Source organism: Arachis stenosperma, chromosome 10 (assembly GCF_014773155.1).
Source record: "Arachis stenosperma cultivar V10309 chromosome 10, arast.V10309.gnm1.PFL2, whole genome shotgun sequence".
NCBI lineage: Eukaryota > Viridiplantae > Streptophyta > Magnoliopsida > Fabales > Fabaceae > Arachis > Arachis stenosperma.
Genome location: NC_080386.1, coordinates 6,270,803 through 6,294,893, shown reverse-complemented (window position 1 = coordinate 6,294,893; position 24,091 = coordinate 6,270,803). Strand labels below are relative to the sequence as shown.

The following is a 24,091-nucleotide window of genomic DNA, read 5'->3' as shown; positions in this document are numbered from 1 at the left end:
AAACTCTGAACAAAAAGAACATCACAAAGGAGTTTATCGAAAAGTGTTATCATTGGATGACACTTGTTAAACGGACCAAAGATAATAGCAACGAATATGATGCCATATTTGTCTTAAAGCATGAGGCACTTTACGAGGGGGTTAGAGAACATTTCATGTCTCTAATGCCCAAAGAACAAGTGAAAAGCACAGTAAATTCTTTGCCAATTGCATTAATGTTAATGATTTTTCTAAAGACTCTTATACATTATATCTCATAGATTTTCTTCCTATCGGTGGTGACTATACATAGCATGATTCTTAACAGCATAAAATATCGTCGGTATCAGGAACAAATATACATTGTGCCACAGGATATTGTGGTAAGCTAAATATCTTATTCCCTATTGATTGATGTTTATCATGTTTTATTCGAATCATGGAGTTCTATTCAGTGGACTTGTTCATGTTGATTCTGAGCATGATTCCTATTCGCTTCGGTGGGAATGTTCATATTAATTCACTAGTCTGGTCGCTTCTGCTTTAACTGATATTCGTTTTACAGATGTTTATGTTGGAAAGTCATGGCATGGAAAACACTTATAAAAGGACAAATAAGACCTACCGGTTCGATATCCCACAATATGATCACCATCACTGTTTTCTTGACAAAAGAAAACTTGCATCGCATCCATTTGTAAGTTATTCATTTCTAAAAATTCTTTGATAATTTTCTCATTTGCTATTGTTTCAACTAAAATATTCTATCATTTTCCCAAACTTCAGCTGTTTGTGCCGCTTTGCAACGGAGGGCATTGGTGGTTGTGGATTGCCGATGTCAAGAAAAAGGCATTCTATGTCCTTGACCCTATCAATAAAAAGAAAGAAGAGTTACCAGAATCAAGAGTGAAACTGAACAAATTTGTTGTAAATTATTTTGTTGTAAATTATTCAAATTGTACAGTATATGAGAGGAGTTCGGTTCACTGTTGTTGCTTCTCTTTATTTACTTTTTATGTCCCTTTCAGGGTTTAATAATTTCTCAGATGAGGGTGTATGCTGGGGCGGAACCCTTAATGGATGGAAAGGGAGAGGAAGCAAAGTATATCATGTTGAACGGTCAACGTACAGAGTAAGAATCTTTTGCTTCTATAGTGCTATTTTTAATGTGTTTATTTTGTATACTATTAATCGTATTATACTCAATTATTGCTTAGCTATGATTGTGGCATATATGTCATGAAATGGATCGAAACAATTGGTCCACAAAAGATCAAAAACGGGAAAAGATATAAATATAAAGCTTGGACACAAGTAAGTTCTTTCTAAATTAATAAAGTTCTTTCATTTCTTATTTCACTTAGGTTCATTTTTTATGTAACTAATTCCTTTCAATTGAAATGTAGGAAGAGATTGATGACTTCGGGTACCAATATGTTCCGAATATTCTGTTGCATAAAATGAACAAAATCAGAGACCAAGTGATTCAGACATCTGAAGCAATCAGACTCCCGAAGCCATCTGTTGCCCTCTCCAGCCCTTATTATAAATTCTCATATGGGGATTTAGATAGTAAATAGGATATACTATGATTGACTGGTTGTAATTAACAATATTTTGTTTAACTTGTTGAAAAAGAAAACAATGCTTCTTTCAATGTATATATGTCAATGTTAATGTAAATGTTAATGTATATATCTAATCTTAATATCAATGTATATATCGAATGTTAATATTTATATCTGATTCAAGATGGATTACTCCTTGTTCTGTCGGTCTGAGATGATAATTTATATATCTGTTAGAACTATCTGGCTGCTGTTTTGTTCCAGGTTCTCAGTGATTGTAATCAGTGCATTTACCGATACATTAGGAACACCAAAAAATACAGTGAACCAAAATTAATACACTGACCAAATCGAAAGTTGCAAACACAGTACACAAATACAGAGAGCTAATTATAAAAAAATGTTTCTATCAGTATTCAATTTTCAAAAATACCTGAACTCTCTGACATAGCACAATAAATTCACTATTCAATAAAGAAAAGATTGACTTTTGGAATAAAGAATTTCATTAAAAAAATTACTATTCATTAAAGACTAATAACAGTAAAAAAATTAACCCTCCTATAACCTTGGTGAACCGAAATTTGTTCATGGGTGAAAAGAAATTTATATTAATAAAAACTAAAACTCGTATAATCCTCTCCATGATAATTCATATCTGGTGTATTGTAAAGGCTGGAGCTTGACTGAATCGATATTCCGCCTTCTAAAAGGTTCAACTACAAAAGACATAGTTAATTGTATATTAAAAAAATGCACAAATGAAATTTTCCCTAATCAAAAGCAAGTCAATTTTACCTCACTTGGAGCTGTCTTTTTCTTTTTCTTCATGGCATTTGAGATCTTTTTTTTCATGTTTGATCCAAGTCTGTTCTTGGGCCGACCTCTTGTTTTGACGCGTGGCGGGCTTTGAAGGTTGTTCACGTCGCTCAACGTCGCTTCTTCGTGGGATAACGAACTTTTTCCTTTGCTTCTCTCTTGATATTCTTGCATCTCGGCTATGACTTTGTCAAATGCCCGGTGCAGAATTCCGGTCAACTTCTCGGACTCGGATGCAAATTCGCATATATTATGTGATCGAAACACCAATTCATCGAATCTCTTACTTCTCGACTCTAGTAGAGGCTCATCTTGCCTGCTCTTAATGTGTGTGTGCCTCCTCTTTATGTTCTTGCTCCAGTGTTCCAGTATGTATTTCGGTGCCACATTATCCACTCGCTCGAAGCTTAGGACGCTCAGGGAATGGCGGCACAATATGCCCCTTGACTCGAACAGCAAGCACTGCATTTTACCTCTCGTGATACTGCGTCGTAGGTGACGAAAAACTTGTTGAACGTAGAGTTGGAAACCTGCTCTACGACTTCGTATGTTGTGAAACCTAAGGTGGAATGCATTGATCTTGTGATGTAGTTCACTTTATCTCTGAATTGAGCTTGAACTTCCCTGAACTTCTCCTGGGTATACACATACTGAAACTGCGCCTTTATTGCTGATTTCGTTGCGCATGATATCACAGTGTGAAAATCTGCAGCTTCGAATTCTCTCTTTTTGCTCTCTGCTTGCTAGGCAATTGTCGTATTGCTTCACGAATTGTCTCAAGGAGCTGTTGCATGTGATGAACTTGTTGAAAAATGAACGCATGCTCTCGCTCCTTTGTGTGCTTCTCATTCTGACCCAGAAGTGGTGATTCAAGTAAACTGGAATCCATATATGCGATCCTCGTACAACTCTGCAAAATAAACCGAACCAAAATGGTGTGGTGAACCGAAACCAATGCATGTTTTGAAAAAAAAGGTATAGGCATGAAAATAATTCAAATTGAAACCTCGATTACCTGAAAGCCACTTGTTCCCTCCGAGGCCATACTTTGTGAGGAAATTGTTCCAGTTTTTGTCAAATGCGTCTTTTGTGTACGAGTTCCAAACAACATGGCTCATCTCTTGTTCAATTTTGTCGTGTTGCTTGTAGCCGTTTAGTTTGTGTAGGATCCTCTTCATGATGTGCTAGATGCACCATCAATGAATTGTTGTTGGCATGCACAGCTCAATTGCCTTTTGAATCGATGCGCATTGATCGATAAGAATACCTTTTGGTGCCTTCCCTCCCATGCAACGTAGCCAACACTCAAATAGCCATTTGAATGATTGGATGTCCTCATTTTTTATCAACGCACATCCGCGAAGTATCGACTGACCATGGTGATTCATGCCTACAAAAGAACCTAAAACCATATTGTACCTGCATAAATAGACGCACCCAGACAGTGGTGAACCGAAATGTGTACATTCACCGAAGAAAACACTATATGTGACTGAATGGAATACCTGTTTGTGTTGTACGTAGTGTTGAATGAAACCACGTCTCCAAAATACTCACATGCGGCCCTGCTTCTTGTGTCGGCCCAGAATGCATGCTTGATGCAATGATCGCCTTCAAGGTTGAGCTCAAAGAAGAAATTTTGGTTCTTCTCTTTCATTCTTAGTAGGTACTTACCAAATTCTTTGGCATCGTTTTCTTGGAAAATATTTCGTACTTCCCTTGTGATATAATCCCTCACGTCTTTTTCTATAAAACTTAGTTCACGGTGGCTGCCAGTTGCTGCCATAAATGATTAGTAAATTTTGCTCAATCTGATTCTAGCTTCCTCGTTGGTTTCGATTGTACAACGCACAACATGCTAAGCTCCCTATGTTGTTTGAGAATCTCTGCCGAGTCTGGACAGCAAGGATGTGAATGATTCAGAACGACTTTGGAAATTGTTCAAAGACCGACGTCCTTCATTATGTGTACGTAAATCCTGGCTGAACAGCTTAACCACTGAGGGGTTTGTCTTCAGAGTTGGAGATATCTTGGATTTCCACATCCCCTCTCTGCTGCATACGATTAGTTGATTCTTAATCTTGCCTCCGTCCCGAGTCGTGTTTCTTATTTTGGTAGAAAAACCAGCAAGTTTGGAATAATCTTTGTAGAACTTTTCAGCTTCTTTTAGTGTCTTGAAAATCATTCCCACCTTTGGGATAAATTTTTCATCCACAACACAGCTGGTCTACATGGTGAATCGAAAACGTAACTATGGTGAACCGAACATGTACTCATGGTGAAAAAACTCTATAGTACTGAGTGAACGAGTACTGAATGAACGAAACATAATCCAGTGTGTTAAAATAAATTCAAACTCCTTTATGCTTACCGAACTGAACAATTACTCACAGTGAAAGAATTGTATAGTACTTAGTGAATGAAACATAATGCATTATACAAAAGCAAAAATAGAAACACATCTGTCTACAATTTAGATATTATCAATTCAATTCAATTTAGAGTCAAAAACACCTACGTCCATTGAATTCAATTCAAATAAAATTAACAATCACATTCCATTCAATTCGATTCAAATTTGAACAATCCAAACCTCATCAGCATCATTCATTTCAGAAGATTAAACCAGATCGTTCTCATTCAACTGATTTGAAGTTGAATCATTCATTGAATCCATTCAAAAGTGTAAATCGAAGAGGAAAACAAAGAAGAAGAAGAACGACAAAGAACAAGAAAATGCGAACAGAGGAGAACGACGAAGCTTATTAGGTAGAACGCGAGCATAGAAGAAGAAGAAGAACAAAAACGCAAGGGGAGAAAAAGAAGAAGAATAATGAGAGCAGAGAACAAGACTTACGTTGAGAAAGGTTTATCACACAGAAGAAGATTTACGTTATATGAAGCGCGTGTATACAAATGACTGAGGGGGGAACACGCGTGTGGAGGAAGTTACTTAAATAGCTTGGATAAAAAAAAATTACATGGATGTAGAGCTTTTCTTATTTAAATTTTAGTGAAATCAGTATATGTTTTTAAATATAGAACAAATGTTGTCTCTAAGATTACCTAGCCAAGATATAATCTCCATTAGTGTAATTACTCAGACTGATAGAATTAAGATTTGATCATTGTAAATTATATAACTCCATGTCAACTACCCAACCACTCACCATTAACCGAAGTGTGAAATGGATTATATAAATAGCATCCTAACCCAGTAACCCCCAAAAACCCTAATCCCCTACGGCGCACTACCCCTCTCTTTCTCTCAGCCAGCAACAACAGCAGTCACCGCCCCCGTCGTCGCCGAACTCTTTTCGTCAACCAAAGGGTGCCTCGCCGCCGGTAGTGACACACATAGGGTTAGCTCAAAGCTCTTGGCCGTCCATCCTCCTCGCCGCCTGCATTTGGTCTTGAAGATTGAAGCTCGTGACCGTCTTCTTCTTTACATCGTCTTCGTTTTCGTCGTCGTGGACTTGCAGATCGAAGCGCAGTCGGTTGGATTCCTCCATCGGTGGTCAGGTTGCTCGATCCCGTCTCTGTCTCGCCGCTCCTCCCTTGCCGGTAGTTGAGTTTTGTTCCTTCCTCGCCGCCTGTTTTGTTCTTGGGTCCTCTGTCATTGGTAGCTCTGCTTCAATTTTTTTTTCTTTTGTTAATTTCTATAATTTTGAGTTCCTATTTTTTTCTAATGATTCAAATCTATGTTTGCTTCAATTTATGGTTGTGTATTTTGTTAATTTTACTGAGCTATTGAAATCTGATTCTTGAGTTGCTATTTTTTTCTATTGTGTTCTGAATCTAAATTGGGGTGAGTTGCTGTTTTTTTTCTGTTTGTTGTATTCTGACTTCTGAATTAGAGTTGGTGGTGGTATGATTAATTTTGTCACGGTGTTTTACATTGATCTGCATATAATCTACATATGAGGACATACATGTATTTCAATTTCTTTATACAAATTTATTAGACCCAGCAGAAAGGTTGCAAAAAAAAAACTCAGAAACAGAATAAAATCTTCACCCTTATGCCCTCATCTTTATTCCTTCCATTTTAGCATTGTTAATTCTTCAATGATTTCTTTTTTTAATTTCTCCTTTTACACTAAATTTAGAAAATTAAAAGTTGGTTTGGATTTTCCTTATTTTAATTTTGAAAGAATAAAAAGAGATAAGATTTTACTTATTAGATATTGTTAATGTAACCAAAAAAGATCATACTACATGTTTCATTGTATATTTAATTGTTAATAATTTTATTTAATATTTAATTAAATCGGTCGAACCTTTAAATTAATGGATCAGTCATTCTATCAATTTATTAACCGGTCCGATTCTCACAATCTTGCATATATATATATATATATATATATATATATATATATATATATATATATATATATATATATATATATATATATATATATATATATATATACCAGAATAATTAAAATTTTTACCAATACAAAAGTCAGGCATGCAAGACTATATTTTTTTTCTAATTTGGTTCTTATTTTGATTATAAACGTAATTTTTTTTGTAATAAACGTAAATTTTTTTTAATTATGCTTACGCAACACATTGTGATATGATTTTTTTTTTGTTTCCCACGGTATCTGCCAATGGGTTGCTGCATGTACAAGGTGGGATTTGAATCTCCGACACTTGCTTAAGCGGACTAGTGAGTTAACCACTAAACCAATCTAACTTGATTTGTGGTATAATAAACTACATGGTGGTATATTATGATTATTGTTGTAAAATAAAAGATATATATAAAATAAAGATGTATAAATAGAAGACTCTAGTATTAAAATAATTAGCTCAATAATAATTTATATATATATATATAATAATATTATATGTTGTAATGTATATATATATATATATATATATATATATATATATATATATATATATATATATACACAAAGATAGAAAGGAGTATAAAAAGTAAAGAGAGAGAGAATTACATAAATATATATATAAAGATGGAAAGGAGTATAAAAAGTAAAGAGAGAGAGAATAACATTTGTTTTTATTATTACTATGTGTATCAAGGGAGAGAGAATAATATTCAATAGTTGTTGTTGTTGGGCTTAAGCCTCTGTTTATAGTGTTCATGAGGTAGCTTTTTCAAATTATCATTAAATGTATTCTTCCTTGGAAAAACTGAACCGTCCATCATAAATGGGCATCCACGTAACTTAAGCTTATCACAACACTCCCCCTTGGATGACCATTTAGGATTATGCCTCGTTAAAACCTTACTAAAGAAAAACCCAATGGGAAAAACCTTAGTTAAGGAAAAACAGTACAAAATCCTTTAGTGATGAGAACTGCCTCATTAAAAACCTTGTTAAGAAAAACCCAATGGGAAAAAAAACTTGACCAAGAAAAAAAGAGTACAGTCTCCCCCTCTTGCCGACATCATTTAATGTCTCGAAATTGGCGCATCCCAATCTTATGTACAAATCTTTCAAAGGAAGATTTTGGGAGTGACTTTGTAAATAAATCTGCCAGATTGTCACTTGAGCGGATCTGTTGGACATCAATTGTCCCTTGATTTTGAAGATCATGAGTGAAGAAGAATTTGGGAGAAATATGCTTCTTTCTATCACCTTTGATGTATCCACCCTTAAGTTGAGCAATGCATGCTGTATTATCTTCAAACAGGACAATTGGAGCTATCTTATGATCAATCAGTCCACATGATAACAGAATATATTGAATCAGACTCCTCAGCCAAAAACACTCGTGACTAGCTTCATGAATTGCTAGTATTTCAGCATGATTAGAGGAGGTTGCTGCTATAGTCTGTTTCGTGGACCTCCATGATATAGCTGTACCCCCATATGTAAACAGGTATCCTATTTGAGATCTCCCTTTATGTGGATCAGACAAGTATCCGACATCTGCATAGCCAACTAGTTGTGACTTGGATCCATATGGATAAAATAACCCCATATCAATCGTTCCATGAAGATATCGAAAGATCTGTTTGATTCCACTCCAATGTCTTCTGGTTGGAGAGGAACTATATCTTGCTAGTAAATTCACAGCAAATGATATGTCAGGTCGCGTATTATTAGCAAGATACATTAGCGCTCCAATGGCACTAAGATATGGTACTTCAGGACCAAGGATATCTTCATTTTCTTCTTTAGGACGGAATTGATCCTTTTCCACATCCAAAGATCTTACGATCATTGGGGTACTTAATGGATGTGACATATCCATATAAAATCTCTTCAATATCTTCTCTGTGTATGTCGCTTGATGAATAAAGATCCCATTCTTTGTATGCTCGATCTGCAGGCCGAGACAAAATTTAGTATTTCCAAGATTTTTCATCTCAAACTCTTCTTTCAGAGTTTTTATAATCGTTGGAATCTCTTCAGGAGTTCCAATGATATTTAAATCATCAACGTACACAGCAATTATAATGAATCCAGATACAGATTTCTTTATGAAAACACATGGACAGATATCATCATTCTTGAATCCATTTTTGGCCAGTTACTCAGTAAGACGATTATACCACATTCGTCCAGATTGCTTCAGACCATATAAAGATCTTTGCAATTTGACTGAGTATAACCCTTGCGAATATTCATTGGATGGTTTAGATATCTTTAGTCCTTCAGGGACTTTCATATAGATATCCTGATCTAATGAGCCGTATAAGTAGGCTGTTACTACATCCATTAAATGCATATGCAGTTTATGATATGCAGATAAACTGACCAAATAACGCAATGTTATCGCATCCACTACAGGGGAATACGTTTCTTCATAATCTATACCGGGCCTTTGTGAAAAACCTTGTGCCACAAGTCGGGCTTTATAGCACACAACTTCATTTTTCTCATTTCGTTTTCTCACAAATACCCACTTATATCCAACAGGTTTTACATCTTCAGGTGTACGGACTACAGGTCCAAAGACTTCACGTTTTGCAAGTGAGTCTAATTTAGCTTTAATGGCTTCTTTCTATTTTGGCCAATCATTCCTTTGTCGACATTCTTCGACTGATCTTGGTTCAAGATCCTTATTTTCATGCATGATATTCAATGCCACATTATATGCAAATATTTCATTGACAATTGTCTTATTTCGGTCCAATTTCTCTCCTGTAAAGACATAATTTATCGAGATCTCGTCATTTTCACTATTTTCAGGTACCTGAACGTCTTCTGGTGTTATATCATGATTTTGGACAACTGCAAGTGTCTCTACTATGTCTTTTTCAACAGGAATATTATTTACCTCTTTTCTCTTTCGAGGATTTTTGTCTTTAGAACCGACAGGCCTGCCACGCTTCTGGCGTGAATTTGCTTCAGTGGCTACTTGTCCTACTGGGACATCAATTCGAATTGGAACATTTTCCGCTGGTATATAAGATTTGGTTATCCTCTTTGTATCGAAAAATGCATCAGGCAATTCATTTGCTATTCTTTGCAAATGTATAATCTTTTGAACTTCCAGTTCACATTATCCTGATCGAGGATCTAAATGCATCAATGATGATGCATTCTAGTTAAGCTCTTTTTCAGGAAGCTTATTATCTCCACCTAATGTTGGAAATTTTGATTCATCAAAATGACAATCCGCAAACCGGGCTTTAAATACATCTCCAGTTTGTATCTCAAGATACCTCACTATAGAGGGAGAATCATATTCAACATATATTCCCAATTTTCTTTGGGGTCCCATTTTGGTGCGATTAGGTGGTGCAATGGGAACATATATCGCACACCCAAATATTCTTAAATGGGAAACATTTGGCTGCTGGCCAAAAGCTAATTGCATAGGAGAGAATTGATGATAACTCGTTGGCCTCAAACGAATAAGTGTTGCGGCATGTAAAATAGCATGCCCCCAAATCGAGGTTGGAAGATTTGTTCTCATAAGCAAGGGTCTAGCAATTAATTGGAGGCGCTTAATAAGTGATTCTGCTAACCCATTTTATGTGTGAACATAAGCTACTGGATGTTCAACACTTATTCCATTAGCAATACAATAAGCATCAAAGGCTTGGGAAGTAAATTCACCAACATTATCAAGACGAATTGCTTTGATTGGATTTTCTGGAAATTGTGCTTTTAATCGAATAATTTGAGCCAGTAATCTCGCAAATGCCAGGTTACGAGAATATAATAAGCACACATGTGACCATCTCGAAGATGCGTCTATTAGGACCATAAAGTATCTAAAAGATCCACATGGTGGATGAATAGGTCCACATATATCACCTTGAATTCTTTCTAGGAATTCAGGGGACTCAAATCCAACATTTACTGGTGATGGCCTTAAAATTAACTTTCCCTGAGAACATGCAGCACAACAAAATTCACTAGTTTTAAGAATCTTCTGGTTCTTTAGTGAATGTCCATGAGAGTTTTCAATAATTCTCCTCATCATGGTTGTTCCCGGATGACCCAATCGGTCGTGCCAAGTTATGAACTCATTTGAGTTAGTAAACTTTTGGTTTACAATGGCATGTGATTCAATTGCACTAATCTTGGTATAATACAACCCAGATGAAAGTGAGGGTAATTTTTCTAATATAACTTTCTTATTTGAATCATGAGTTGTGATACATAAATACTCATGATTTCCCTCATTCATCGTCTCAATATGATATCCATTTCGGGGAATATCTTTAAAGCTCAACAAGTTTCTTCGAGACTTGGTAGACAACAGTGCATTATTTATTATAAATTTTGTTCCTCCAGGAAACAAAATTATAGCTCTTTCGGAGCCTTCTATCACATTGCCTGAGCCAATAATAGTATTAACATATTCCTCTTTTGGCACAAGATGGGTAAAATATATATCACTTTTGAGAATAGTGTGTGAACTTGCACTATCTACAAGGCATACATCTTCATTACATATCCTTGCCATTCTCTTCAAAAAATAAATAATAATAAAATGAGTAGTATGCATAGTTAAATTGAATACTTGATCAGAATTATTTTTCTAAGAAACACTGTACATAAAATAATGTCATATACTAAAATTTTATTTTAAAATTTGACACATTTAATAATTTCAAAATTCATAAACATTAATATTTCATTATTTATGTACATCATATTTGAAACTCAAATACATAGAAAATAAAACTTAATAATAAGTTCTTTACATTATTTATTTACATAGATACTTCACAATCCCACATATTAAACTATTCCATCATTGATCAAATGACCAATATTTCCTTCAGGATCCTCAAAGAAATCAGATACATCATAATGAGTGGTGGAGTTCTCAGCATCATTTGAAACAAAATTTGTTTCCTTTACTTTGTCGTCCTTTTTCAAAGATGCCTGGTAAAGATCGACTAGGTGCCTTGGGGTACGACAAGTACGAGACCAATGGCCATTTCCACCACAACGGAAACACTTATCCTCTGTTGATTTATTCTGCCCGATATTCCTTTCTTTATCCCACTTCTGGTGAGATCCTCTCTTTTGAACATAATTCTTTTTCCTTCCATAATTTTTCTTATTATTAAAACCTTGCCATTTACCTCTTCTGGGGTAATTTGCCACATTTACTTCAGGAAATGGGGCAGCGCCAGCTGGGCGCGCTTCATGATTTTTCAATAACAACTCATTGTTGCGTTCAGCAACAAGAACGCAAGAAATTAACTCAGAATATTTTTTAAACCTCTCTCGATACTACTGCTGTAGGAGCACATTCGAGGCATGGAAGGTTGAGAAAGTTTTCTCCAACATATCATGATCAGTTATTTTTTCCCCACACAATTTCATTCGTGAGGTGATTCGAAACATGGTAGAATTATATTCATTTATAGATTTAAAATCTTGTAAACGCAAATGCGTCCATTCATATCGGGTTTGAGGAAGTATCACCGTTTTCTGATGATTATACCTTTCTTCAAGGTCTTTCCAAAGATCTGCAGGATCTTTTAATGTGAGATATTCATTTTTCAATCCTTCGTCAAGATGACGATGAAGAAAAATCATGGTTTTAGCTTTATCCTTCTGGGATGCATTATTTTCAGCCTTAATGGTATCTCCAAGATCCATTGAATCAAGATGGATTTCAGCATCTAATATCCATGATAAATAATTGTTTCCAGATATATCAAGAGCATTAAATTCAAGATGAGAGAGTTTCGACATAATGAAAAATTTGTTACCTGAGTCTTCCTAAAAATTTGATCAAAGTCTCGTGCTGATAACGTGTTGTAAAATAAAAGATATATATAAAATAAAGATGTATAAATAGAAGACTCTAGTATTAAAATAATTAGCTCAATAATAAGGGATAAGTATTGTTTTGGTCCCTCACGTTGAGGGTCGGAATCGAACCCGTCCCTGATCTAATTTTCGATTTAGAATCGTACTTAACGTTTTTTTTTCGTATTAAAATCGTCCTTTTTATTTTTTATGGACAAAAATACCCTTCCCCCTCCCCCACCCCGGTCTCCCCTTCTCCCCCTCCCCTCCCCTTCCCGCCTCCCCTCCCTACCCCCACCGCACCCCGGTCTCCCCTTCCCCCCTCCTCCTCCCCTTCCTCGGTCCCCCTCCCCTCCCCCCACCACCCCCACCCCCAGTCTCCCTTCCCGCCTCCCCCTCCTCCTCCCTTCCCCGGTCCCCCCTCTCCCTTCCCGCCTCCCACCCCCACCCCTAGTCTCCCCTTCCCCCTCCCCCTCCCCTCTCCCTCTCCCACCCCTCCCCCCCTTCACCCGCCACCCCTCACTGCCTCCCCCCCACCCCTCAACACCTCACCCGCCCCCCTCACTGCCTCCCCCCCACCCCTCACCCCTCACCGCCTCCCCTTCACCTACTCCCTCACCTCCTCATCGTAACCCCCCTCACCCACTCCCTCACCCCACTCCTTCACCCCCACCCCTCACCCCACTCTTCATGGTAATCATCATCATCAACAGAAAATTCACAGATTTCACCAAAAAATTCATAGATTTCACAGAAAATTCACAGATTTCATAGAAGAAGAAGAAGAAAAAGAAGAAGAAGAAGAAGGGGTGGTGGGTTGGTGCGGTGCGGTGCAGCGGCGAAGCGGCGGCGACCGGCGCAGCTCGTGGCTCCATGGGTGACGGCGTGAGGCGCGGATCTGGCGGCGAGGCGCGGCGGGATGAGCACGGCGCGACGGCGGTGCGACCGGATCGCGTGGAGCGCGGCCCCTTCCCCTCCGATTTCCTTCTCCCCCCTCCTCCCCCCTCCCTTTTTCTCGCAGACTCTCCCCCCACCCCCTTTTCTTCTTTTTTTTATTTATTTTATAATTATTTTATTATATAATTTTTTAATAATAAAGGGTAATTTGGTAAAAACAAAAAAATAAAAAGTAGAAAAGGATGATTTTAATACGAAAAAAAATGTTAAGGACAATTCTAAATCGAAAATTAGATTAGGGACGGGTTCGATTCCAACCCTCAACGTGAGGGACGAAAACAATATTTATCCCCAATAAAGATAGAAAGGAGTATAAAAAGTAAAGAGAGAGAGAATTGCATAAATATATATATAAAGATGGAAAGAAGTATAAAAAGTAAAGAGAGAGAGAATAGCATTTGTTTTTATTATTGCTATGTGTATAAAGGGAGAGAGAATAATATTCAATAGTTGTTGTTGTTGTGTTACGTACAGGGGCTTAAGCCTCTATTTAGAGTGTTCATGAGGTAGCTTTTCCAAATTATCATTAAATGTATTCTTCCTTGAAAAAACTAAACCGTCCATCATAAATGGGCATCCACGTAACTTAAGCTTATCACAACAATTATTTGTTTTTGGTATAATAAACTACATTTTCATTTAAAAAGCCCAACTTATGGTGGTATATTAAACTAGTACAAAATGGGCCGAAACGATAGTACACATTGGCGAATGGCCCAATCTAAAAAAATATACAAGATTTTATATCTAACTGAAATTGAAGCATGGCCCAAATTACTGCGTTCAAAAATTCTTGATCAGTATTATACTAGATAAATTCTACTCAATCTTCTCTATAAATAATAAGTTATTTCTTATAATATCTCTAATTATCATTAGATAAAATATGTTGATTATCATAGTTAATATTAATTTTTAATTTAATTTAAATTATGATAACCTAATTAATTAATCAAGGTATAACTTTTTTTTGTAACTAATAAGAATTATTAGAGAATTCTATTTTATAATTATGATGAAAAGTAATTGCTAAAATTTGTTATTCTTTGTTATTATGAACCATGTAAAGTCACTTAAAGTTTAATTTCAATTATTATAACTCAGGTTAAATTAAGAATTAATATTAATTATAATAAATTAATAGATTAAGTATGATTTTGGTCCTTAAAATATAAGTTGAAATTTTTTTTTTGTCTTCAATATTTTTTGCATACAAAATCATCTCTAAAGTTTAATTTGGTTTTAAAATCGTCCTTAATTTAGGGATCAAAATTGTACAAAGCTGGCGACGGAAGCAGAGTCGGAGGTGGATCGTGGACAACTTCTTTTCTTCTCCCTTCTTTTTCCTTTTCCCTTTGTACGAGCAAAAATACTCTTTTTTTATAATTTTTTATTATGAGTTATTTGGTTTAAAATTTTAAGATTTAAGTAAAAATGACGATTTTAAAACTTGGTTTTAAACCTTAGGGATGATTTTGTATGCAAAAAAAGGTTGGAGACGAAAAAATTTTCAACTTATACTTAAGGGACCAAAATCGTACTTAACCCTAAACTAACTCATTTTATCCAATAATAAATAGATATATCACAAGAAATAATTTATCTTTTGTTTAAATTCATATAAGTTATTATTAGGGGTAAGTATTGTTTTAGTCCCTAACGTTTAAGGTCAGAATCGAAACCGTGCCTCATGTAATTTTTTATTTAGAATCGTCCCAAACGTTTTATTTCGTATTAAAATCGTCTTTTTAACATTTTATAGACAAAAATACTCTCCATCATCACCAGCACATTTACCACTACCACCACCTCCCTTACTCCCACCAGATACTAATAATCAGATTCAAGAACACATTATTCAAATTTAGAAACAACAACATCAAATTCAACAATAAAATCAACACACAACAACAATGAAATAAAAAAATAACAAATTAAAATCAAAATTAGAAGCAAAAATAGAAGCAGAAACAAATACAGAAATAGAAGAAGTAGAAGCAAAAGCTTAAGTAGAAATAAAAAGTAGAGGCCGAAGCAAAAAGAAACAGAAAGCAGAGGCCAAAGTAAGAAGTAAAAGTCGAAGCAAGAAGCAAAAGTCGAAGTAAGAAGCAAAAGCAGAAGCAGAAAGCAGAAACCGGCACAAGAAGAAGCAGAAAGCAGAGGTTGAAGCAAAAATCAAAAGTCGAAGCAAGAAGCAAAAGCAAAAATGGGGAGGTGCAGCAGCAGCAAGCTCTCTCCCGATTTGAGTCTCCTCTCTCTCGCGAGCTTTTTTCTTTCTCATTTTCCCTTTTTCTCCCTCTCCCGTCGCGTCCTTCTTTCTTTTTCTTTCTCTCTCTTATGTTTTTTTTTAATTTTATAATTTTTTTATTAAAATAAGAATAATTTAATAATAAAATTAAAAATTTTATTAAAAATAACGATTTTAATATAATTTTAGAATCTAAAATAATACTTACCTCTTATTACTATGAGTAGAGAATAATTGGAGTGGTTGGGGTGAGTGATGTAGTTATAGACATAGTATATAACCCTAATGAGTGTTGCGTATGTCATTGGCATGACTTGGTCACTTTAATAAACCGTTAAAACATCACCGAGTTGTACTACAACATTATGCTCTAATCTAACTAATGGTTTACTTGCAATTTGGTGCCACATCTTCCGATATTATATATATTACCCCAAATAATCATGTGGCGACACATTGTTCCTGTTTTCTATAGTCAAATATTTGACTAAGGCCATCCCTATTTTCTTTTAAATTCATTGGATGATGTAGTGTCTAAAAAAATTGTACATTTTTCTATTAATTTCAATTTTGACCTGATTACATACATGTATGTTCTAAGTATTTTTATATTAGTATTTAGTAATTGTAACTTTTTGAATTGTAAAGACCTAATAAAAATATTGAAATAGTTTAAAGCGACTACCAAATACGTTAGACTATCAATAATAATAATAAGTTGGCAATTTGGGATCCATTATAAATTCATATATAATGCTTTAGGGGAAATTTGCTTTTAAATAATCTGTTAACAAAACTATTCAAATATGAGAAATTTTATAATATGTATATATTGTCATTAGTTTTTGCTAATCACGTGACAACTTGGACACTTAATATTATTTACTTTTCTGATGGAACTTAGGAACACTCATAAATTAATGTAAGCACCTTCATTTTTATTAGTATAAAAATCATGAGTTAAGGTTTTCATCAAAGGGGGGGGGGGGGGGGATTGTCAAAGAAATTAAGTCACGATGATAATTATATTCATCATGAATTATATGCATATTAATTATAACTATCCTATAAAATCTGTAATTATTAATTAACTAAAACACCAAATCTATCATCATCACAATCCGTATCCTAAAGCATGACTTTTCCCCTAAAAATTTCATTGTCTTGGGCTAATAATTAACGAGGATTTTGATATTAGAACTATCAATGGGAGTTTATTTGTTAAGACAAAAACACTGATACCTCAGCAATACATGATAGTATCTTTCTTTGGTTACTATATCCTAAATTGAGAAAATAACTTCTCTTATATAATAATAAACAATTGATACACTTCTTTCACGTATAACTACAAGACATCTACCAAATTATAACTGAGTCACTAACAAATTAAAAGAACCCTCACAAGTCACAACAATATAAAAGAGAACACTTTATTGTTCTATACAATACTATAAGGAAATTTATTCAAAGTGCAGACAAGCTTGAAAAATGAAATCACCATTAGTTGACCAAAATTTTAAGGCAATAAAGAATGCATTTATTTACAGACATGGGATATTAAAATAAAAATATAAAATTATATTTGATAGATGAAATATAAATAATAATATTATATTAAAAATATTAAATTATTATATTTTATGTTTATTTTGAAATTAAATTAACGAATATGAAAGAAAAAGAGAAAATACTCAATTTAGTTCTTAAAATTTCAATTGTCTCAATTTAGTCTCTAAATTTTTCAATTAATTCTGTGACGAAAACTACCGCAGAATCAATTGAAAAATTTAGAGATTAAATTGAGACAATTAAAATTTTAAAAATTAAATTAAGACTCGAGTGTAATTTTAAAGACTAAATTAAGTATTTTCTGAAAAGAAGAATATTAATTTTTGAAATTGTTTGCTTGAAACTTTGAATTAAAGAAAAACCAAGTTTTGTTGATTGTTGAGATATGAAGGGGTGTGGTGGGGACAGTCACAGGCGTGCAAGCGTGCGTCTTTGACCCAACTTGCTTTACTTGTTACTGTTCCAATAACCCTCGCTCTTCTTTTTCTCTCTCTCAATTAAATTCTAATCACACTCCATAATTCATTTAAATAATAATAGTAATAATTAAAGTGAATAACATTAACAACTACTATTATTAGAAGGTCGAAAATTCTAACACAGGATGCAGCATTCATTGACTCTCTTCCTCCCCTTCACCCTTCTTCCGTCGACCGTGTTCCCTGCATTTTTCAGCTGAAACTCCCCACATCCATCTCTGATTTCACCTCCAGATTCCAAACTAAGACCTTAGACACAAAAAAGAACGCAACTTGCAACTACCCAGACTTCGATTCTGCCTCATCTTCCAAGTCCAAAGTGGTTCCTTTTTGTTTTCGGTTGGTCAACGAGGTCAAGATGCTGCTGAGCTTGAAGGGTATCATGTAGATCGAATAGGACACAGAGGGGTCTGTGAATTAGTGAGTCAATTGGTTTTATGACTTGATTATTATGAAGGTGTAGGTGAAGATTAGTGTGGGAAACGTGGAGATGGTGACTTCAACTTGCAAGGGTTCTTTTCTTGTTGTGCACATCCATCTCTGATTTCACCTCCAGATTCCAAACTACCTTAGACACAAAAAAGAACGCAACTTGCAACTACCCAGACTTCGATTCTGCCTCATCTTCCAAGTCCAAAGTGGTTCCTTTTTGTTTCGGTTGGTCAACGAGGTCAAGATGCTGCTGAGCTTGAAGGGTATCATGTAGATCGAATAGGACACAGAGGGCGTGTGAAGTAGTGAGCAATTGGTTTATGACGTGATTATTCTGAAGGTAGGTGAAGATTAGTGTGGAAACGTGGAGATGGTGACTTCAACTTGCAAGGGGCTTTTCGGGTGTGCAATTTTGCTGGATTTGGTGCTTAAGGTCGCTGGCAATGCAGAAGGTGGGTTCCCTTTTGTCCTTGCTCTCTATTGTGTTTTAATTGTTCCCATAAATGTTTGTTCCCATTAAGCAGCTTTAATGATCAGGTGGGGAAATTTTGCCCCAATTAAGCTACTTGTTCCTTTTGTTCTTCTTTTTGATCTACATCCCTTTCGGCTTTATTGTAGCTGGGTCATGTGTTAGAACTGGAGAACTTAATAATACACTTGGAGTAGCTTTTGTTAGTTTCACTTAGTGCTTCCCTTGTGTATATATATTGATAGAATTGAATGGCTTTATGGTTTTCTTAGTTTGATGATAGCCTTGATCTGTGTCATCAGTTTGGGTTATTCACTTATTTGTTGATGTTGAGTAGGAATGTTCATCTTTAGTACAGGATCACCATAATTGGTGATTCTAATAGTAGGGAGGCTTCTTTATCTCAGAGTGGCTTGTGGAAATGCTTTTGTCCTTGGAGAGAAAGAAGTGGCTTTCCATTTGCTTTAAAGTTTAATCTTTTTTTGTGAGTTAGTTAATTGTGAGATGGAGGTTACTAGGGTTGACTCATTGAAGTTGGGATTCATGTTTTGTGATTCCTGAATCTGACAATATTTCGCATTGCACCATAAATGTGAGACCATACAACATAATAATGAATATCTTTGCACCTGAATATTGCTTCTATCTAACACAGGTGATGCCCTAAATGCATTGAAGAGCAACTTACAAGATCCTAACAATGTTCTTCAAAGCTGGGATGCCACCCTTGTCAATCCATGCACATGGTTTCATGTTACATGCAATAGTGATAATAGTGTGACCCGTGTGTAAGTTGATATGTAACATTTAAATTTCCTGTTTATTTACGGTTGGTTGTCTGTATAGTGATTATTAATCCCTTTCTGGTCAGTGATCTTGGAAATGCAGATCTATCGGGTACATTGGTTCCAAACCTTGGTAATCTACCAAATTTACAGTACCTGTAAGTTGCTATCCATATACTCTTTGTGATCAGATTATTTCATTATCGAAATCTTTTGAGTTTATATTCGGGGGGTTTCAATTACAGGGAGCTTTATAGTAATAATATAACTGGAAAAATCCCAGACGAGCTCGGAAATTTGACAAACTTGGTGAGCTTGGATCTTTACTTGAATGTGCTAACTGGTCCAATACCAGCTACATTGGGCAAGCTTAGTAATCTACGCTTCCTGTATGAAATACTTCCCTTATTCTCATATTTATATGCAAAATATATTTGACTTGATTTCAATTTCGTTTCTCCCTTTACCTTTTCAGCATCCAATTTATTGTTTGATTTCCCATGCAATATAGTTAGTGGTAGAGTACATTGTCTGCGACATGCTATTTAATTTCCAATAAAGGCTGTGGTATAAATGAGCATATACCTATAGTAAAAGTATCTTTCATGTACTTCTATTTGACTCAATAATGAGTGTGTGTTGAATTGCATGAAATATATGGTAATTAATGATAGTGCTCAGTGGTTGTAAAAATGAATAAATGAAGCACTAATTAAATATGGTCAAAGGTCCACACTCATGCTTAATCATATAGTTATATTTGTTAAGTAACTTCGGTGAACTGTGATGCATCCATGCCCTCTATCTTTTACTCTCTCTTTTTTTTCATGTTTCAATATAAGTAGTATATTAGTGATAGGCTTATTCTATTTTTAACTCTTTCCTGCTTGAAACTTGCACAATTTACTATTTAGTAATCATTGTTGCACCTTTTTGCTGATACTGTTTTATATTAAAGTATCAAATCTTATTACCTGCAAATTAATTCTTCCTGCCCTCTGAAATAGGCGTCTCAACAATAACACCTTGTCAGGAGGCATTCCCATGTCTTTGACCGGGATCAATTCACTGCAAGTTCTGTGAGTGTGACTCCTATATTTTCATTTCCCACTGAGTTAATATAGACATGTATTTTTATTTATAATTGTTTACTATATTTTTGAGAGTGCAACACCATGATTGTTGTGGAATGCAGTGATCTCTCAAACAACCAGCTAAAAGGAACTGTGCCAGTCAATGGTTCATTTTCATTGTTTACTCCGATCAGGTTGGTGCCAATAGTTTTATTTATATCTATGACTATTGTTAAGAGGTGACCTCACTGTTGACAGTTGGTGGATTCCAATTACAGTTATCAAAATAATCCTGGCTTGATACAACCAAAGAATGCTCCTTCTGCGCCATTATCTCCTCCATCAGCACCTTCTTCAGGTTTTTTGTTCTTCTATTGTTGATGATTTTGAATTGTTGAAGATAACTTGACCTAAATATGTTTGTTTGTATCGTAACTCTAGTTCCCATTGATGTCACAGTCTGTTGAGCTAGACGCTAGAACAAATTACAAGTTTATAACTATAACTACCTTAACTTGAAGCCAGACCCAATTTTGGTTTGGAAAATAATGAGACTGGGGGCTAGGGGCCACAGCTCCTTCAGGCCAACTAGATCAATAACATGTTAATAGCAGCTCATCCAAAATGTTAAATGTCTGTTAAAAGTTATTCAAAAATGTAAATGTGTGAAGATGTACTCGTATACTCTTGAAGTAAATGAGTCCCCAACGAAGCTTCAAATCTTTTCTTAATAGTATTTTATCAAATAAAAGTAAAAGAAACTTTTTAACATGGTATGAAGTCGTTTGTTATATTTAGTGCTAGTAGGAAAATTTAATTCAACAGTTGAATTGATAAAATTCAATGTTCACAATTTTAGTACTTTGTGAAACAACTTTTTCATGTTGTGCATACTTTACTTTTGTTTCCTTTAGAAGCTGTCTCCGGTCTTTACCTTGCATTCCAACATTATGTTCACCCTGTTACCCCTGAAGGACAAGGAGAAAAGTAATTTTTGATAAGTGGCAGGCTACTGTTTTTCCCCGCGTTTATTTTTTAATTAATGAAAAGGATGAAATGATGAACACTAGTCTCTGAAGACATTAAGGATAGCCCCTTTAGGACAAGTGTATATGTCTCATGCTTAAATGTATTGCCTCCACAGGTTAATGTGCCTAATGGTGTAGTCGTATAAGTCAAAATATAATTATGTAGAACCTTGGGATTCTTATCCCATTAAATTAAATTCAATTTCTTTGAATAGACTCATGACTTATTACTCAATCCGTTAATTCTTTTTGCAGGTAACAGTGCTACTGGAGCTATTGCTGGAGGAGTTGCTGCAGGTGCTGCTTTGTTGTTTGCAGCCCCTGCTATCGCACTTGCATATTGGCGAAGAAGGAAGCCTCAGGATCATTTCTTTGATGTCCCTGGTTAGTTGAATACACAAAAGATGGTATACATAATGATAAATGCTGTGCATTATAGTTGCCACTGATTTTCTGACATCTTATCTGTCTTTCAATGACAGCTGAGGAGGATCCTGAAGTTCACCTAGGCCAGCTTAAAAGGTTTTCGCTGCGTGAGCTGCAAGTTGCAACAGATAACTTTAGTAACAAACATATTCTTGGTAGAGGTGGATTTGGGAAGGTATATAAAGGGCGTTTAGCTGATGGTAGTCTTGTAGCAGTAAAAAGGCTGAAAGAGGAGCGCACACAGGGTGGGGAGCTGCAATTTCAAACAGAAGTGGAAATGATCAGCATGGCCGTGCATCGCAATTTGCTTCGGCTCCGTGGTTTTTGCATGACACCTACTGAACGGTTGCTTGTGTATCCTTTCATGGTTAACGGAAGTGTGGCATCATGTTTACGAGGTAATTATTGAGTCAACAATACAAACTGCTTTTATTCATAAATTACTTTTCTTCCTATGCATTATATATAACTTCTCTTGTATGCTGTTTATGTTAGAAATGTTATAGTCAAATCATGGATTTCTTTTTTATTTAGTATTGAAGAAATGACATTTATGTATTTTTGGATGTTATCTATTCTAGAACATAACACGCATAGATATACAGAAAATTTTATACAGTTCAAATGCAAATTAATTCTTACGGCTGGTATTCAAACTGTTTTATGTTAGATACTTGTTGATTGATATTGCTTGTCTTATTGTAGAACGTAATGAATCTCAACCGCCACTTGACTGGCCAATACGCAAGCGTATTGCATTGGGAGCTGCTAGGGGGCTTGCTTATTTGCACGACCATTGTGACCCTAAGATTATTCATCGTGATGTCAAAGCTGCAAATATATTATTGGATGAAGAATTTGAAGCAGTTGTTGGAGATTTTGGCTTAGCGAAACTTATGGATTACAAAGATACTCATGTTACCACTGCTGTACGTGGTACAATTGGGCATATAGCACCAGAGTACCTCTCAACTGGGAAGTCATCAGAGAAGACAGATGTTTTTGGATACGGTGTGATGCTTCTTGAACTAATAACCGGGCAGAGGGCTTTCGATCTGGCTCGACTTGCCAATGATGATGATGTCATGTTGCTTGATTGGGTAAGTATTCAGATTTTTCAAAACATGTCATCCCAAGGAGTTGAACAAATTTTGCTAACTGTATTATCTATGAATCTCTTGACATGATTACTCATGCTGAATATTTTATTTTGTTGCTTTCTATCCATGATTCTGTAACCTCAAGTTCCTGGCTGCATTGTTCTGAATTGCATAGGCCATGTGTAATATTAGCATGAATGAGTAACCATTTTTGGCAACTGGCATTGTTTTGTGGGTGCAGGTTAAAGGGCTTCTTAAAGACAAGAAGTTGGAAACACTGGTTGACGCGGATCTGCAGGGCAATTATAACGATGAGGAGGTAGAGCAGCTAATCCAAGTAGCGTTGCTATGCACACAAGGCTCCCCTATGGAAAGACCGAAGATGTCCGAGGTGGTTAGAATGCTAGAAGGCGACGGTTTGGCCGAAAAATGGGAGCAGTGGCAGAAAGAGGAGATGTTCCGTCAAGATTTTAACCACATCCATCATCCCAATGCAAATTGGATAGTAGACTCTACTTCTCACATCCAAGCAGATGAACTATCTGGTCCTAGATGATCCTTTTCAACATTCAGAAGGCAGCAGAAGGATACCAAAATCCTGCACTGACAATGCTTTTTCTGTTGGAAAATAGATACACTTCTGATTTGTGCATAATGATTTTCTTCACCCTTTCTTTTTCATCCTTTTTGAAATTATGTTAATGTTAAGAAAACATGCCCCATTGATCATATGTTGTGATTATTAAAAGAAAGAAGAAATTTGTTGTAATTTCAGTTGGGTTGTCATGTTGCAGGATAAAGTGTGGCCCAACAAGCAAACCACCACTTTTGTCAATGTATGTATGAGAAAATTAGTATAGATCTTTATGGAAATAAATACAATTCTGTTATCGTTCTCAGACAGGTATATTTTGGTAGGTAGTCTTCTGTTGATGTGGATTCAGCCAT

General features: G+C 35.4%; 1 protein-coding gene across 1 annotated transcript in view; it reads left to right on the top strand.

The window, feature by feature from the left end:
* LOC130955911 (BRASSINOSTEROID INSENSITIVE 1-associated receptor kinase 1-like) overlaps window positions 1-24,042 on the top strand; it is a 55,008-nt gene extending 30,966 nt beyond the window's left edge. Inside the window, exons 2-11 of the mRNA XM_057882912.1 lie at window positions 19,387-19,519; window positions 19,603-19,674; window positions 19,762-19,905; window positions 20,524-20,595; window positions 20,712-20,783; window positions 20,868-20,947; window positions 21,873-22,001; window positions 22,100-22,441; window positions 22,749-23,143; window positions 23,385-24,042. Of these exons, the coding sequence (XP_057738895.1) occupies window positions 19,387-19,519; window positions 19,603-19,674; window positions 19,762-19,905; window positions 20,524-20,595; window positions 20,712-20,783; window positions 20,868-20,947; window positions 21,873-22,001; window positions 22,100-22,441; window positions 22,749-23,143; window positions 23,385-23,699 (1,754 nt within the window). The 3' untranslated portion in view covers window positions 23,700-24,042. The remainder of the gene's footprint in view (window positions 1-19,386; window positions 19,520-19,602; window positions 19,675-19,761; window positions 19,906-20,523; window positions 20,596-20,711; window positions 20,784-20,867; window positions 20,948-21,872; window positions 22,002-22,099; window positions 22,442-22,748; window positions 23,144-23,384) is intronic.
* Window positions 24,043-24,091: the final 49 nt, after the last annotated feature.